Source organism: Anas acuta, chromosome 4, assembly GCF_963932015.1.
Source record: "Anas acuta chromosome 4, bAnaAcu1.1, whole genome shotgun sequence".
Taxonomy (NCBI): Eukaryota; Metazoa; Chordata; class Aves; order Anseriformes; family Anatidae; genus Anas; species Anas acuta.
In genome coordinates, this window is record NC_088982.1 from 58,799,547 (window position 1) to 58,817,442 (window position 17,896).

At 40.3% G+C, this 17,896-nt stretch overlaps 1 protein-coding gene across 1 annotated transcript in view; it reads right to left on the minus strand.

Annotated features, from left to right (window-relative positions):
- ZDHHC2 (zinc finger DHHC-type palmitoyltransferase 2) overlaps positions 1-17,643 on the minus strand; it is a 31,285-nt gene extending 13,642 nt beyond the window's left edge. Inside the window, exons 1-5 of the mRNA XM_068681499.1 lie at positions 17,350-17,643; positions 7,908-7,934; positions 4,781-4,875; positions 1,449-1,569; positions 435-504 (exon numbers count right to left, since the gene is read on the minus strand). Coding sequence (XP_068537600.1) covers positions 435-504; positions 1,449-1,569; positions 4,781-4,875; positions 7,908-7,934; positions 17,350-17,542 — 506 coding nt within the window. The 5' untranslated portion in view covers positions 17,543-17,643. The remainder of the gene's footprint in view (positions 1-434; positions 505-1,448; positions 1,570-4,780; positions 4,876-7,907; positions 7,935-17,349) is intronic.
- Positions 17,644-17,896: the final 253 nt, after the last annotated feature.

Here is a 17,896-nt window from a genome sequence, read left to right on the forward strand (position 1 = left end):
TCCAATGAAAAATAGGATATTAAGTTTATTACCTCGGATAAGATGTAAGTGACATCATGATTAGATTGAGATGGGTAGGGATCTTTATTCAGATTCTAACAAAAGAAGCAAATTTTTGTTTATCAGCTACTTTTGGTTACATTCTTCAGGAAAGTTCTTTATTAATATTTATAATTTTCATAATTAAATAGTGTATAAGACCATGTAATCCAATTTGGCATCAAGAAATTCATTAAATGAATTAGAGTATGTTACAGACTTCCTCAGTAAGAAATAAATAAAAACTAAATCTGAAAAAAAAGTCTAAGAAAAAAAAGCTTCTCTGCCAAAACATTAAACCTGAAAAATCAGAGAATAAAAAAAAATGAAAGCTTCTGCATCAAGAAAAAAATGCATGTATTCAGAAAAACTACTCATTTAAAATATTTTCTTACTTGTCACACACAGAACAGTGATGGCAACGATCTGGTTTTACAAGATGGCATCTGTCACAGTATCTAATTGCTAAAGAAAAAAGTTGCAAGATTAGATCTCAACATACAGATACACATTTTGATACCTGAAATCTGACCAGAAATGTGCACTAGAAGCTCAGCTCAGCAGAGCTCCCAGGAAAGTGTTGCAGTGAGATCGGAAGTACTTGCAAACACTGAAGCATTCTTTATGCACTGCAGTGCTGAATCTAGAAGAACAAACCCAGAATGCTCCTTTTTCCAATCTTCTAATCATGCTCATGATCAGGGCTTTTTCCTCCAAAGCCAAATCAGTGCTACAAACCAACCACCCCAACCCACCCCCCCAAGCCCTTCCTAGAACCAGGCCAGAAATCCTTTCAATACTAACCAACAAAAAAAGCCTTTTAAGCTATTATTCTAACAGCTCTAATTTACTGTATGAGATTAGCTTTTGCATTTGCTTAGCTAACAAACGTTTACAAACTTACAGCATTATTAGGTTAAGACTAATTCTCAGTCTGGAAGAACTTTTGTCCTTGCTATGAACAAGCAGCAAGTAAAATAGTAACCATTTCTTTCTGTGATCTCTCTAGCTATATACCACATTCAGATAATAATTTATTAATAATAGTTTTCAATTATGCACTAAGAAATTAAGTCTATGCAAATAAAACTACATTTTCTCCTGCAGTTTGTTAGTATTACACGCTATTGTTTACCTTCAGTTTGCAAACATTTAGCAACGCACTGTCCATCCACTGTAAAAATCAGAAATTGTACAGAGCAATTTACTCTCCAACAGTGTTTTCATTGAATATGTGTAACTGCATAAAGTTACATGTATTCAGTAAGTTAAGTTCCTGGTTTGCACTGCTGATTTGTTAGCTATGAAAAGAGATTCTTCCCTAAAATCCTTGAAAGACTTTGAATTAGCTTAGGCAGCCAAGTACATCAAGACACCTGCCTTCCGTGGTCTCCTGAACACCTATTTACCTCCAGACATTGTCCTCGTATAGATAGGAAGATCTTTGGCTGCCCGTCGTAAGACTTCTTGCTGGGATTCACCTCTAGGCTCCCTCTCTAGAGATTCCTTGTCTGAGTATGATAGATGAAACTGGAATAATTTTTAAAACCAAAGATAAGTTAGCAAATTGCAAGTTAAATAAGTACCTGTAGAGATGTAAAGAGAAACATTCATTTTATAAAGATGGATTAGCAGCATATATGAGGTATTACAGCAAATAACTCACTGTTCCTAAGAGCACTAATTCAGTTTGTAGCATTTTTGACTACTATTGAAGCAACACAGTATTAAATTCCTTCTGAGTCGGTGTAGATGGAATGCTGAATGTTTCCAGAAGTATTAAGAGACACTCCTCAAAGGGAGGATCAAGAGTTGTCATGACCAAATTTAATTACCAACCCCTTGAAAAGTAGTTAATGTACTGCAATACCACCTATTAGCTAGTGACTATGAACTAGGGATGCCTGTATTTAACCAAAATAGAATATGCTACTAGCAGTAGCAGAAAAGATAGCTGAATTTCTGTTCTAGTGTTTGGCATTTTCCCTTTTATCCTTTGCCACTGGAGAGTCGCTGTTCTCTTCATGGATGCATTTGGATGTGGTTTTACACCAGACCAGCTGGGAGCAAGGAAGAGCTGCGTGGCCTACATGACAGAATAACCACCTCATCATCTCCTGCACCAAGCAACTTCTGTCCCTGTCTGAAGTGGCAATGGCAACCGTTGCTTCTGTAACATCTCAGAGGGTTTTACTGAAAAGAGATAACATGGTACGTATTAAGTTCTCCAAATTTCTTGCACTTTTGAAATTCCTCTGCAGCACAGCAACATAACCAACACTGTTCACTGTCACTTCTAGAAATGGGAAGGTGCAAAAGTCCTTGGTATCACTAGTGTTTATGTCTACAGAAAGGTTTAAGAGATAGGAATTATATGAACTTTTTTCCTAAACAAAGGTGATGCATGTAAAGCTACAAAGGCAGTCAGAAACAGATAGGTAGGAACCCATTCTCACCCCCATAGAGATGTCAGAGGCATCACTCCACTTTCCTGATGGTTTCACAGTCTAGCAGTATAAGCTAGAGGTTCACAGTCTAACCCCGAGCTTCTCAGAAATTAAAGAGCTGCTTTTATTTTTTCCTAGCAAGAACACACTCCTGTTGCTAACACCTGAATTGATTTATGTTGGGTGGCACAGAATTTCTCACTTTAGAAACTTGGTTCAGAATAACATTTTAACACTTCCTTTTTGAAAGCACATAAAGCTATTCCTCCATCATTTTGTACAAGTTCTCAAAGTAGCCTGAAGGCTGCAAAACCCTCCTGCCTGGGAAATCAACTTCTCTCCCACCTTCATGCAATGCCTGCATGTAGCTGGTACACACAGGCACTGACCTGAAGTAGTTAAGGTAGTGTGGTGTCATCTGTGTTTGAAGTGTTTCTCAAGACAACTATTTCTAGTATGGGAGGGATGGCTACAACACATGGAATTTCAGAATAAAAGTGCTAAGCTAAAAATATTATAAATTCCAAGCCAGAGTATTTTAATGCTTTTAATATGTGTAAAAAATTGAAATAAGCTTAGTTAGCATCATACATGCTGCGTGGTTTGCACAAGCTGCAGTATTCATGAGAACAAAATGCAAAAGCTTTATCTGCTTTTTAGTCTGCTAATTAATACTTCCTACAGTTGGCAGGTAAGTTGAAAGTACATCCATTTATATTTACAGACTTTATCCCATAAGCTGGAAATCAAACAGTAACTTAACATCACAAAACATCCTAATTAATTTAAAAAATTATGCTCTAGCAGATTAGCAAAAAGACATAGAACAACAAAAGGTGTCACTGTCAGCAACATTGTGTAAATTCAAAGAACATGGAAACACCACACATCGCTTTCTATTACCTTGCTTCGCTACTTTTAATATGATTTTTGAAGTGCTTTGGTAGCATCATATGGTGGTTTTAGAATGTCAGCATAATTACTGAAGACTTGTCAAAATGTTTTGGTAGTCTTTTAATGACATCAGCCCAGTGATTTGAAAAGCCTTCTAATTATCACTACAGTCACCATATATATATGCACATATTTTGCTATGTAATTACTAAATGAAGTAAGTTCTTAATTTATTTCCCTGCTACAGCTTGGGGCAGATAGGAAAGACTGCAGTGTGAAATTCAAGGAAGATGCCAATTACTTTGAATTATCTACTTGTCTTCACAATTACATATCTTTTTAGTGAATGAAAATTACCCAGAGAAGAACCTCCGCAAAACAGACAGTAGAAACCACAAGCTATTCATATCGTGTTGGCATGGTAATTATAGGAGATGAAGCTAGGAGTCCATGCCAAAATAAGTACTTTGGCTTTGTGGGCATTTCAAAACTCCAAAGCAGCCATAGGATGCTTCCTCCTGGCCTGAGAGTTTTTGTTACATAGCACCTCCTGAGGAAGTTGGGGTGTCTGTATACAGACAGGATGGAAGATGCCAAAAGCTTGTTTTGGTTGTATGGAGTTCCATAGGGAAAAATGTTATTAAGATTATGAAGTTTTATTATCCTTTATATTGTTTTAATGTTAGAAAAGAATATAAAATTAAAACAAAAAGTAATAATAAAATCAACCACAAAGAACTAAAAGCAATCGCCTAGAGGCTATGTGATGTTGAATGCAGTTTGTATGATAATGTTCTCATAGACAACCAGATCCTTTTCATTTAACACTTCTATACTAGCTGGACTTGGATCTGGGGTATATATCTACCTTTGACATCTATTCCATGCAGCTTTTCTACACTCTCCCCAGCATCAGCTTACCTGACTGTGCACTCATACCACAACCAAGTTCCTGCACACCAAAACAGATGTGGAAGAAGCTTGAATTTAGAGGACAACTGACAGATGCTGACAGACAACTCCAAATATGTGTAAAACTTGTGGAAATATTTTTCCCCATATAAAAATATACTTCCATGCAAAGATTTAATCTGCTAGTTCAAATAACACACATTTGTTCAACTGAAGCTTTTTTTTTTTTTTCCTTTTTAACATCATAAATATTGTCTATTTTTTAATTTAAGTATCTTGGATATTTAGGAAAGGTGTAGCTTTTTTTTTTTGATTTGTCAATTATGCTGTTTGCAATCTGACTTCTTCCTAATAAGAAGCTTCAACTACTAGCTGTATCTTTCTTCACAGTGTAAAACTACATGAGAGCAGAGCCTAAGTTACTCAAACACTACAAAAGTAGGCATTTGACTAGGCTATTTCAGAAACGAAAGTTAAGTTTATCTTACTTCTTTTGAAGGATTCATTGGTAGCGTAAAGATTGTTTTCCAATATGACCAGACGAACAGCATGAAAAATATGTGGTAAGCAACCAGGCACACAACTAAAATCAAAAAGGAACAGAATTAATACCAACAGACCAGTGATAGTATAGTGCTTACAGACAGATACACTACATGCCACAGGTATTTACTCTAACAGATGTAAATACAGAGGCTCTGCAAAAGCTCTGCAACAGAAATACTGCACTGCAACTTTACATGAGACAATACAGACTGCATGGGGGAAGCCATGAGTAGCCAGGCTACACATACTGTGAAAGTTTGAGGGGAACTGTTATTTGCTTATTTTCAAGCAAGCAGTCTCCCTTTTTGCATTTGTTAAAACCTATTTAACAGAACCTTCTCTGCATTCCAGTTTCATAAACCATGCAGAAAGACTGTTAGCTATGGAGAGAAAAAAAAGGAATTATAGTTACTGAACAATAAGGTGTTACAATACCTAAACAACCAGAGTGAGAAGAGACTTTGTGTGCATATGATACCCGAATAATAACCATAACCAGTCAATTTGTTTTGCTAGGTATTTAAGATGCAGGTTTTTAGAAACAGCCTTGCATCCCTCCAGGTTCTTTAAACTCAAGTGTTCATTGCTTTATATTTTTCACAGCCAGCAATATATTCATGTATTTTAATAGATGCCTGTCAACATTTATATGCTTTTTTTTTTTTTTTTTTTTTTAAGAGAACGCAGAATGTAACACAAACTTTTTCAAAGACCTGCCATGTATTGCTAGGCATTTCTGCTTAAAAGCTCTCGCTGTACCTGCTGTACATACCAGTTATTCTGTACATTACTGCAGGAAGCCATCAGTGATGCTAACAATTCACTACAGTGCATACTAAATCCAAAATCTGTGTCCCCTGATTTAATTGCCCTAGTTCACAAGGAGGAGTATTTCTTTAGGTTATTCTTCCTTGGGCACAGAACTGGCAAATAAAGGCCATGTAGGACCACAGCAGCACAAAATATTATTTCCCTGTTGTGCAGATGAATTCAGATTAAAAAAACCTCGGAGTTGGTCTGGATGCTACACCTGTCAAATATTCTTTATGCAGCTCCTGTAAACTCATAAGATTGTCAAAAAAAAAACAAACAAACACAGAAACATCACAAAGGGAAACATGCACAGTCTGAAATACTGTCCCCATATGGTTAGCCTGTAGTTTTTATACATGTATACATAAAGCTATTCAGTGCTAGAGAATTCTCCATACCACTTGGGATAGTGTGCAGAACTGCAGGAACAGTAGCCCAGAATGTTCTTGGCTTTTGTAATTTTGCCTCCAGAATAACTCTGAATAGATGTTTCTGGTACTGAAGTTTGTTTATTCAAAAAAAAAAAAAAAAAACAAAAGCACAACACAGTAAATATTTATTCTTGTTCACTGGACAGTTATAAAGGATATGAAACAAAGCTAGCAAAATCTCATGATGCCATGTGTTACATCCATAAACTGAAAAAAATATCTTATCAGTGCAAGTAAATGATAGACCTGGACCCCACATCAACCACAATATCCTGGATTACACTACCTTGCTATTGCAAAAGCTTCTGGCAGGCACAGTCCACATTTTTAGTGGAGCATTTTTTCATCTATCTTTTAATCAATTCCAAGAAAAACTGATCTACTCAAAGAAAATCACTATTTTTTTAAAAAACCAGCATATTCATGGCATAAAATGAGGGCAAGGCAGGGCATTATATCATTTTGGTACACCATGTATTTACCAATCTGTATTTTATTACTGAGAGAAGAAGAGTAACTGTGGTCAGTAAAAAAAATCATTTTCCATATATAGGAAGAAAAAAAAAAAACAGCCTAAAGAGATTATCCCCTTTAAGGTGTGCACAATACCTGAGTTCCCTTCATTTGTTCTTGCACCTCAGTCCTCCAGCGTGGCCAAGGCCCTGACCTGTCACGTCTCCCAGGTCACCCAGCCACCAGTTTCCTTACACTGTGATGCCTCACCCAGTTTCCTTACCCAGGTGCTACCACGTAAATCCTTCTATTTTACACATTTCCTTAAAAATAAAATAAAATAAAAATAGCGTAGCCCTCGTATGAAGGCAACCCACTTAAAAATAGCTAGAGTTGCCTGGAAGGTTACAACACCCACTAATAGGGGACAACTGGGGGGTGAACCACATCTGCCCAGTTGTCATCCCTGACAACACCTTGGGTAGAAGTAGAGCGAGTACAGGGTATAGAAGTACAGGGTAAATTTCTTCTGACAGGCTCACCGAGGTTTTGAGCAGCTAAAGAGGAAATTTAATGGTCATCAATGCCTTTTTCTGATTTGCTTTGTGAGCAATGCCTACCAACACACTGAACTTTTTTTTCCACGACAGAGCAGGAAGAAGCATGTTTCCTGTGCTGGCTGCATGGGGAAGATCACTGAACGGAAACATATTTTTCAAGCAAATATTTCTTAATTATCAAAATCTTTTACTAAGCGAGAGAGTCTCAAATGACTTAAAAACTGCTGGGATGACACAAGTCCCCTTCTCCATAAGCTTCACAGCCTCACTCTACAGTTCCAAGTTGTGCTGTAGCTTTAAAATATCATCTGGAAAAGCAATCTCAATATGTTAGTGCCTTTGGGTAGTGATAGCTAATCAGGCAGTTTTATTACTTTCTGGGAAGGTTATATATCTGAAGGATTCTGCGTCTTCAAAGACATCAGCTAAAGTGAAGCTGAAGAAAAAAAAATCATCTCTCATTTAAGTATGCTGCACCCTGCACAACCACCCTGATCATTTGCAAAAGCCTTGGTTTTACATGAGCTGTCCTTGTTATGAATAAAAATAAAAAATTAAAACAGAATATAAGGATTATTGTAGTTGATATTTCAGAAAGTCAGTAAAGGAGAGTAAAAAGTCCTCATTTTTCTCATCTCTATTTTGAATGGTGAAAGCAATGTTCAGGATCAAGACAATAATAGAAGGAGCTGAGGAGCACGCCCAATGCATTTGTTTAAAATGCAACAGATCTGAATCTCAATTCAATTCATAAACTACTGTACTACCCTGGCATATGAATTCCGCTTATAAACAGCAAATAAAAATCTTACCTTTTTCTCCAATATTTGTCATTGTTACTGAAAAACAAGAAAGAAAGAGTAAAAATTATTTTTAAATAGCAAATGACGTAACTGAGTATTTTAAGCTTTTGTTTTTCAACCAAATAGGGCAGAATATTCATCAAATGATACGAGCTAAAGACTATACACTATCAAGCTTTTATAGTGCAGCTGCGTACATTCATCACTGGAATAGGTAAATAATTAAAATCAATGCCAATTGCTTATAAACGCTTCCAGCCCCCATTCCCAGGCTCAGTTCCACAGAGCTTTCTTTCATCTGAAGTTGCCAAAGTTTAGCCCAAGGAAACCACCTCAGAAGAATGCTTATTTAACCCTGGATCTTCAAGTTTTATTGTTTATACATGGTCTGCTCTTGAGGTGGAGGTGTCAGAACCCAGAACTGTTTTGCCAGTGATATCTTGGATCTCCAAGGCATAAAAATAGATAAAAGTAGACCACAACCAGAATGCTGCCCCTGGCTGCCCCAGTACAACAAAGCTGCAAGTCCAGGGGAGAGCCACCGAACTGCTAGGGACTGGACCACCCATCCTCTGAGCAGAGGCTGCATGATCAGGACTTGTTTAGCCTGGGGAAGGCAAAGTCTTGTGGGGACCCAACAGCAGCCTACCAGGACCTACAGGGAGGCATCAAGGAGGTGGAGCTGGGCTCTTCATTATGGTGCTTGGTGGGAGGACAAGGAATATTGGCCACAAATTGAAAGGAGGATTACATTTGATACAAGGAAGGGCTTTTCCACCATGAGAAGAGTCCACCAGCGGAGCAAGTTGCCTAGAAAGGCTGTATAGTCTCCAGCTTTGGAAACTGGGTAACACTGCAAACAGCCTGGCCTGATCTCACACCTACCCCGCTTTGGTTTGGAATAGATGGGCTACGGTCCCCTCAAACATAAATTATTCTGTAATTCTTAAATTATAAAACAGGTCTATTCAAATGGGTATTTGACTATAGATTGACTAAAATGAGCATCTACACAACCCGAGGGAAAACAGTAAATCATGTTTAAAGAGTTTTTTGAGAAATCAGAAAGACACCACAGAAGTTTCATATTATAAAGAAAACTATTCCATCCTAAATTTTCAGGTTTAGCTAATTGACAGCACAGTTTGACAAGCTAGATATCAACCTAGACAAGAGCTAGAAAGAAGATGAGGAAATAAATATACACACACGTGACATTGAGGAGCAGAGATGCTGCAGTATCAGCATGCACAAAAACTGTGAAATTGTAAGCAGTCACCCACCAGGAACAACCCAAAGACATCTTTAGAGTTGATGCATTAATTTAAGAGTGCTGGGGCTCTCAAATTAGGGCAGAACAGCCAGTTCAGAAATCCTGAATTTATTCCTCCACTTGGTATGACCAGGAAGGTATGCAGAATCCCTGCGCAGTAAAAATTCTGCTAGTCGTCTCCAAATAACCACTCTGCTAATTAAAAAGCCTTAGCAATGCATACAGTGCAGGAGCACTAATTTCAAATGAGTTTACTTATCTGACCTTTCACAATGATTGGTGGTACTTCTCCTAACAAGGGCTTAGACCTTTGCTGTGAGAGCACTTGTCATCACCTTTCTCCCCATTAACTTTGAATAAAACATATTAATGTTTTTGAGATTTATTTTCCAGTCACTGAATCAACATCAGACAAGCACATTCTCTTCCTCCATACATCATCTTCTCTTAAGTAGCACATCTGACAGGGACCAACTGCAGTTATTGATTAAGGGCAGAAGAGACTTTGAATGCTGATGGTCTGTCTGCTCACAACAGAAACATTTCTACATGTCTGCAAGTAAAGGCCTGACACAACTGATAAATCCAAATTTAATAATCTGTTTTTCCACTGCAGGCCTACAGCTTCTCAAGATTTCTGTGCACCTCCTGGAGGAAACACACTCTTCAGAGCCTGCACCTGCTCGGGAGACAAGCTTTCCAGCTTTGCAGTAACTAGCTTGGAAGCCAAGTATTCCTCCTGACAGGCAGCAGATGCAGATCCTGAAGGCTAAAACATTAGGTGCCCAAAGATGACTGAGAAACAATTTTATGGTCATTCGTGTCAGTTTAATCTCTTACCAATCAGCAAGAGAGTTATTTCATGCACTCCTGAGTTGCCACCACCACGAAAGGCTGAGGTAGAAGCACCACGTCTGAGAGAGGCCCCCGTCTCCAACCTTACCACTCTTTTTCTCCAGACGTACTGCAATGGGTGTTTACACAGAGCCTGACAGCACTGTTCAGCAAACATCCCCTCTGACTGTGCCACGGAGGAATATGCCAGCTGTCCGATAACCTGCAGCTTTTCACAGGGTGAAGTATTACTCCTCCTGTTCAGGCTTTTTTAAATCGCCTCTGACAAAGGCTCCCTGAAGGAAGTATAAAGGTGGGGGAAAGGAATTGAAAGGTGACTGGAGGAAATACATTCTTCCTTCCCCCTAAATGAGACAGAATTAAACAATAGGAAAAAATAGCCCTTAGAAATCAATCTTTCCCTTAAATTTCCTGTGAAAAGTAAACTTAGTTTATTTGCTGAATGACCACGAGACAAAGGCTTTCCTAGGTAACTACAAGACGCTTACAGTTCTAAAAATCACACTGCTTAAGTGCATGGAAAATAATTTTTTCAGCAAGAAAAATCTGACTAATTTGTAATTTGAACAGAAAAGTTTTCACCTTCCGAACAGCACCCTCAATCTATTTATTAAAAATATTAATTCCCTATTTTTCAGTAGATACAGTGATCTGCCTTTGCAATATTATTCAATAGTACTTGATTATATAGTCTGATTATATAGTCTTTTGTGAATCATTTATACCACTTTCTGGCGGTTTTCTCCTCTCTTTTCCTAGGGGTTGTGTTAACTGCTGGTAATGCACAAAAAAGTAGGTCAGACCGCTCATTGTCATTAATAAATATCAGCTTAAATGCTGCACATTTGCGCACTGGTAGTCAAATAGCATAGAAATAATAAGCGTAGAAAGCACTTACATCTACAATAACTAAAAATAAGCACTAAGGACACACCAGGAGCAACTGTGAAGCAATTTTTACAGGTTTGGAGGAAACAGGCAAAGAGCCTTTGCAATAGCAATGGCATGGCAGCTTCCATATTTTCAGAGCCAGAGATAATTGTCAAAGCATGACCTGCCTTCTTGTAGCCAGCACCAAGTCAGAGCTCTGCTCATCTGAGCTGCCGTGGGGGCACGCTTCGTTAAGAATTTGCCTTCCGCTGCTGCGCTGCCAGAATGCCATTTACGGTTCAGCACCAGCAGACTATCACGTAATTAGAGCCTCTCTGTTTCATTACACGGCTTACAGACGGTGCTCATCAGCATCAGGGAACAGGCTGGGACACACATGGGACTTTGGCCAACATAGATGCCAGTTTCCTGGGCCATCAGCCATAGTGCAGCACACTCATTAGGCTACACCGCTGAATATATTGTCTGTGCTTGCAAAAAAAACACATTAGACGGAGGACAGAAAGTTATGCTACACAATACAGGGTGAAAAAAAAAAATAATAATTTACCAGCAGAGTAAAAATTCATGATGGAGAGGACACTGTAAAAGCCTGGGGAATTCACCCTGTGCCAGCTGGTAGTCCTCATTGCTGGGAGAAAGGCATTCAAGCATTAGGAATGAACCTTGATAGCCAAAGAGGCGCCAAAGTATCTCAAAAGACTGCCTGCTACAACTCCTGTATCACAAAACCAGAGCACAACTGAGGCTGGCAGGGCCCGCTGGAGCCTATATGCTCCAACCCCTGCTCCAGCAGGGCCACCCAGAGCTAGCTGCCAGGACCACGACCACGTCCAGGGGGCTTCTGAAGATCCTCAAGGAGGGAGAGTCCACAGCCCCTCTGAGCCGTCTGTGCAGCAACAAACCATTGCCACAAAACAACTCGGGTATAAAAGGTTAACCCACACATGCGTTGACTCTGCGAAGTCAATTCGTGCTGGATCAGACCTTACTTCAGCTTAGAAGTGGACTTCCCATTTCTTGAACTAGGGTTCATTTTCTCTAGAAATCTTTATTCTCACTTACCCATGGAAAAATTAAGTAGGCATCTGTTGCCAGATCTCAGAGGATAAAATTAATGTAAAAAATAATAAAAAAAATGCATCAATTTTCTAGCGTTAAATCTTGCTTGAGTTCTAAACCCAAAATCAAAGTTCCTGAGCAGTTAATGTAATGGATTATTATTATTATTAATAATAATAATAAGACTGGAGAAAGCAATGAATCTTTAAAAGCTTTAATGGAAGCGAATATACAAAATCTTGTTTCCACACTCGATGTACATCTTTAAAATATTTAAAACTTGGGGATGGCAATATCAGATAGATCTAATTCTGAGACTCTGCAGCCACATCTATAAATAGTTGTTTCTCTCAAACTTGTATGTAATTTAATATCCTGGATCCGATTCACAAAACTAAGTATGTATTTCATCTTTATAATGCATTTGAAGCTGTAAAACACTGATCTATAGATGCAGTTTAACTCTCTGCACACATAAAAGTGTTTTACTGTTGTGACAAGTATTCCATCCTTATATGCAATAGTCCTTTACAAATAATAATAATAAAAAAAATCAGTGCTATAATACAAACTGCCACTTTGCCGGGCAGAGCAGTGAATTGCATTGATTCAGAATGACAAGGAGGAGACTTGGGACACTGCTTCATTTAAGAACAAAAGCAACAAACAATTCCTGGGAGATATAAGGTTAGCATAGTCCTCAATAATGCACACATTTGGAATTGACAGTATTTATGAATGTATCAGTAAATTCATTTGAACCCCTAGTACTGTGCCCATTGAACTACATCAGTGCTCCCCTACCAACAGCAAGCTGCCATCTGACATCCTTTCAGGTAGGGTCACAACAAAACCATTGCTTGCAAACTGAGTATGCCCCAAAACTGATCTAATCTTTCATCTTTATGAAGTTCTTATTCACTTCCCATGTCACAGGGACTGTCTTTAAACTACTCCTAAATTTGTATGACCAGACCCTTTTCAGCAAAGAAAGAGCAGACCCTGACGAACACGTCTATACAAGCTGCTATATATCAAGCAGTGCTAACTCAATTTCAGAAGTGGAGCTTTCTTTGAAATTCTGAGAAAGAAATCAAATGAGATTTGGGAAATGCACAGGAATTCCTGCTGGCTAAAAATCAGAAGCCAATTTTACTTCAGCTGTGAAGTTTTACGCTTTCCTAAAAGCAACCAGAGATCAAAAGAGAAAAAATGTGGCATCTGCAAAACCTGGCATAAATACATATACAATTATGCTTTGACCAAAATCCATTGCTATCTTAGCAGCCAACGTACAGGCAGCAGTGTTACAACATATGTGTATTTCTGTAGTGAAACGTAAGCTGCAGTTGATTACAAGACATGAGCAGTAAGTACCAGAAATCCTTTGATCCATTTGGAGAACATATGGAGCAAAGAGCTCAAACCCAGATGACCAAATCTTGGGCCCCCACTTTTTTCCTTTGCCACGCGCAGGGTCTATCAGCTTCTATCTCAACATGCTCTGATCCCTGATCACGCTGTGCCATGCCTCCAGGGCACACATTAATTCTGCCTCTAAATTGTGATGAATTAAGCAGCTTTTTATCCCACTATAATTCTATTCCACTGTCACTGTATTGAATCAAAACCCTCCGTTCAGCGGTAACCAATCTGGTCCTCCAAGCAAAACTCTTTCACGCCCATTAACATCTTTATCAGCTGGGTGTCACATCACATTGCTCTGCACTGAAGGTAGTGGTGGGCAGCTCACAGTTACACATTCATACAAAATACAAGGATGTGGTTTAGGAGCTCTCCTGACTGGATGGTGAATGTCTCGTTGCCCCCCCTTCAACTGTGCTGAAGACACTTGTACTTTCTCAGATCAGCCAGACCACTCACCAGGTGGGAACATTTCCTCCCTCTCTCTTCACTTAAGTAGTTAGAAAAATGCTCATTCCAGGTTCCACAACAGATCTATCCTCCTTCTTTAAAGTTACAAATTCAAGTTGTATTTTAGGACATGATTCCCTGAACAAGAGTATTATCCTTCAAATTAAAATCAGTGACAAGTAAAAATGGATTAAAACTGTACATATGAAACCAATTTGTACTTTATTGGACAACCATTTCATCAGCACAGTTAAAATTGTCACCATCTGTCCCAGCACTGTCAAATGTTCAGGTTTTCCTTCTTATAAATAGCTTCAAATCATGAACTGGTAGGAAAAATAAATAAGTCTCAATGTCCAGGATTGTCAAGAACATTTCTGACAAATAGCTGTCAGAAACAGCACAAATATCTACTGGTTCTGCCTTACCCAAAAGCAGTGGGTAATGGAGTGGATAATTATTCAAAGCCCCTTATAGTTCTACTAACCCAAATTACACTCTTCCACCTAGCAGATATCTTTTAACTGAACATCATTTTGATTTCACTTTATCTCCAGATGTGACAAACTGGGGTCATGCCAAAGCCTCTACATTATTTTTATGGAAGAATATATGTTATTTTCAAGTATTATTGACCTTAGAGATACAAAGGAATTTGACAAGAGTTGTGGTATCTCATACAAAACTTCATCTGATTTAACCAAAGGCTACAATTAATCAGAGATTATATGTTTGAGAAATCCTGAATTAAAATCTACCCTCTACTGTATGCAGCCTTTTCCTTTCTGGGAGGGTTTTCAATCAGTCCTATGAATCACTCCACTTCTAGCAATAAGGAACAATTACAATGTCAAAGAGTAGGATGCTTGCAAGCCCAGAAGCACTGTGACATGCCGCAAAATATTTTTATATCAGAGAATTAAAAAAACGTTCTGTTTTCACACTGCAGATCCTAGAAACAAGTCTATCCACACTATCTAGGAAAAATTAGACATTGCTGTAAAAAAAAAAAAAAGTTTCCAGTCCAATGCATGCTTCCTTCTGTGTGCATTAGTGTTTAGTCTAGCCCTTCAGAGATGACTTTACATCCTGCTCCCAAAGTGACATCCAAGACATAGCAAGCAGCAGCGTTGTCCTTTAGGTTTGTAAAAAATAACCTTTCTCATATACCATAAAAGTGCTGTTCCCATATTACAGATTCTTTGAAAACAAATGCATTTTACAACGTTTCCGGCTTTGCAGTTTTTAAAAATTGGCTCATTTAATTCTAAAATTCTATAAGCAGCAGGAAGAGGATGACCATTGACTGAAAGGCCTTGAATGCCTTTCTCCTTTATCTTAAAGGTTAAAGACGTGCGGGCACTTAGCTGAATCCCCTAACAAAAGAGGCAGAACTCTAAGCATAGCAATACCACAGGTAAAAGTTGTGGTTCCTTTTCTCTCCCCCGCCTTTGTTATTGTTTCTAAAGCCTGAATCATTTCTCCTGATTTCTAGAACATTGCTCAATACCATAACTGATAAGTTTTAGGGATGAAAGGGAACACCTCAGGGAACTTCTTTCTTTTTCCAGTGTAAACTCCCTCCTACACCACTCAGTCAAAACTGCAAGAACACCCAGCACACTATATTTGAAACTCTCATTACTAGAAGCTCAAAGAAACCAATTACATTAGAACTGTGCAACGCTGCTTGCTAAATCCTACCACACAACGGTTAACATTGTTTGCTGTACATTGTCTTGTCATCAGCATCCCTGACAGCCAGTCGCAACAAAATCAGCAGTTACACACATCCCCGGAGCAGGCAGCGCCGCAGGAATAAAAGATGAGCCGAGCAGACAGGCTGGCTTCAAAGCACTGAAACGCTTACAGTCTTTTCCTGCTGCTGGCTTTCGTTCCCAGAGCTGTTAGCTGTTCCTTCTGTTGTTTACACTAAATATTCATTAGTAAGACAAGACATAAGTTTGTTTTATCTTAATACGCCAAAAATGAGGAAAAACATCCAGATATAGATAAAAGATGGAATTAAGGCAAGTCGTGGGCAAATGTTACGCTGAATTCATAAGCTGGTAAGCCAGGAGGAATGTGGGTAGAGGGAAATGACAAGAATTTTTTAAAAGCCACCTTTGTTCACAGACAGGGCTTCAGCACCGGCAGTTTTAGCAGAGTCCCAAGAGTCCCTCTCCCTTCCTTCCTATTGCAGGCCTTTTGCTCTGAGGGGTTCTCAAGGACTTACAGTGCAATAGTTTACAGGAAGTTTCAAGCCTGCTATTTCCCTAAGAGGCCTTACGAAATGCTTTCAGGTACACTACAACTCTTTTTTTTCCTCTGTTTGGTAGAATTACATAGAAAAAAGCATGCAGTAGATCACTCAAATAGCACTGCCCACATCAAGCCTCCTTTGTTGTGTACATATCAGGGGGCTGTGTACATTAGGACAGACATTAACTATAGGGTCACTCGTTCCTGCAGCATCCTTGCCCTCCCTGTGTCAGCCTACAGCTCCCCTCAGCCACTTCTCCCCACAGAATCCCATATAATGCTCTGCAGGGAGACACTTTGCTCCTCCTCTCACCAGGACACAGCACTCAAATCCCACTTTCTAGCTGATGAGCAGCACTTAAAAGTAACACATCTGAATGCTGTTAGTGAAAAATAAATAAATATATATATGTATATCAATCAATCTCAACTACAACACACCAAGTCTTCATAGCTCCCTGCAAAACAGAGGTGCTAAGCCAGGGAATCATGTCTGGCTTCATGCCTCAACAGCTCAGCCAGGCATCTGCACAAGAAAAACCTTCCTATCACATTCTTCTGTTAAAAAAATATAACCCAAAATTAGTTACCAGACTGCTGAGATTTCTTACATGAACAGCCAAAGTCTGGCAAAGTTATACGGGCATTTAAATGCAGTGAGTGAGCTTGATGAGGGTATTTCCCCACCATCACCACCACCACGATCCCTGAACAGATGCCTGGCAGCTACTCAATGCTCACTGTGATTCCCCCCTAGAGCAAAGGGGTAAGGGAGATGCGGTGGACAGTTTGTGTTCCCAGCATCGTAACACCGCTCACAAAACACCGGGATCTAAACAAACACCATGAAACATCTAAACATCGTGACGCATCTAAAATTTAAAGATTGCTTCCTGCAAGGTAAACACCCACAGAAACTGGAATCGATTCAAGGGAGCGCGGCTGGCTTGCCATTTCATTAACCCTTCTGGCTTGCCCCCCGCGCTGAACCAAACACCCAGCTCTCGCCAGCTGCGTGCCCACCCGCCTGCTGCCCAGGGCCAGAAGCAGGGGCAGCGGGCGTCCTTTGAGCACCCCAAAACCCACCCCAGGGAGCTGCCCTGCCCCACGGTCCTTCTGCTCCCAACTCGGGGGGCTCCACCTCACCCCGCCACGCTTCCACCTCGGCGGACGACGCTTCCCCGACCCCCTTCGCGGCGCAAGCCACGGGCTGCCCTCCCCGGCGGCACTCACGCAGGCAGAGCTGGGTGACATAGGCGTAGTAGGACCAGCACAGGATACTGGAGATGAAGAGCACGGGCACCCAGTAGAGCAGCCGCTGGCAGCGCCGCCGCACGCCGCCCCAGCCGCTCGCCGCCCCGGCCGCCGCCGCTGCCCCCGCTGCTGCCACTGGTGGCGGCGCCGCCGCCATCTTCCCGCACCGCATCCCGGCCGCGCACTCCGCGCCCCGCGTCCCGGCCGCGCATCCCCGCCCCGCCGGGGTCCCTCCTTCTCCTTCCTTCTCCTCCCTTCTCCTCCCTTCTCTCCTTCCTTCTCCTCCCTTCCGTCTGCGCTCCTCCCACCGCGGGCCGGCACTAGGGGGCGGCTCTGCCCGGCCCCCTCCACGAGGCAGAGCCTGGCCGGGCCCCTGCTGCTTCAGGCACAAGGCTGGGGCACAAATATGTGGGTCCTGTGAGGCTAGGGGGGAGTCTTCTGGTTTTCTCCTGGTCCCTCCACTTTTTTATTTATTTTTTTTAAATTTTATTTTCCACCCAAGGATGGTGATATTGAACCTCCCTTG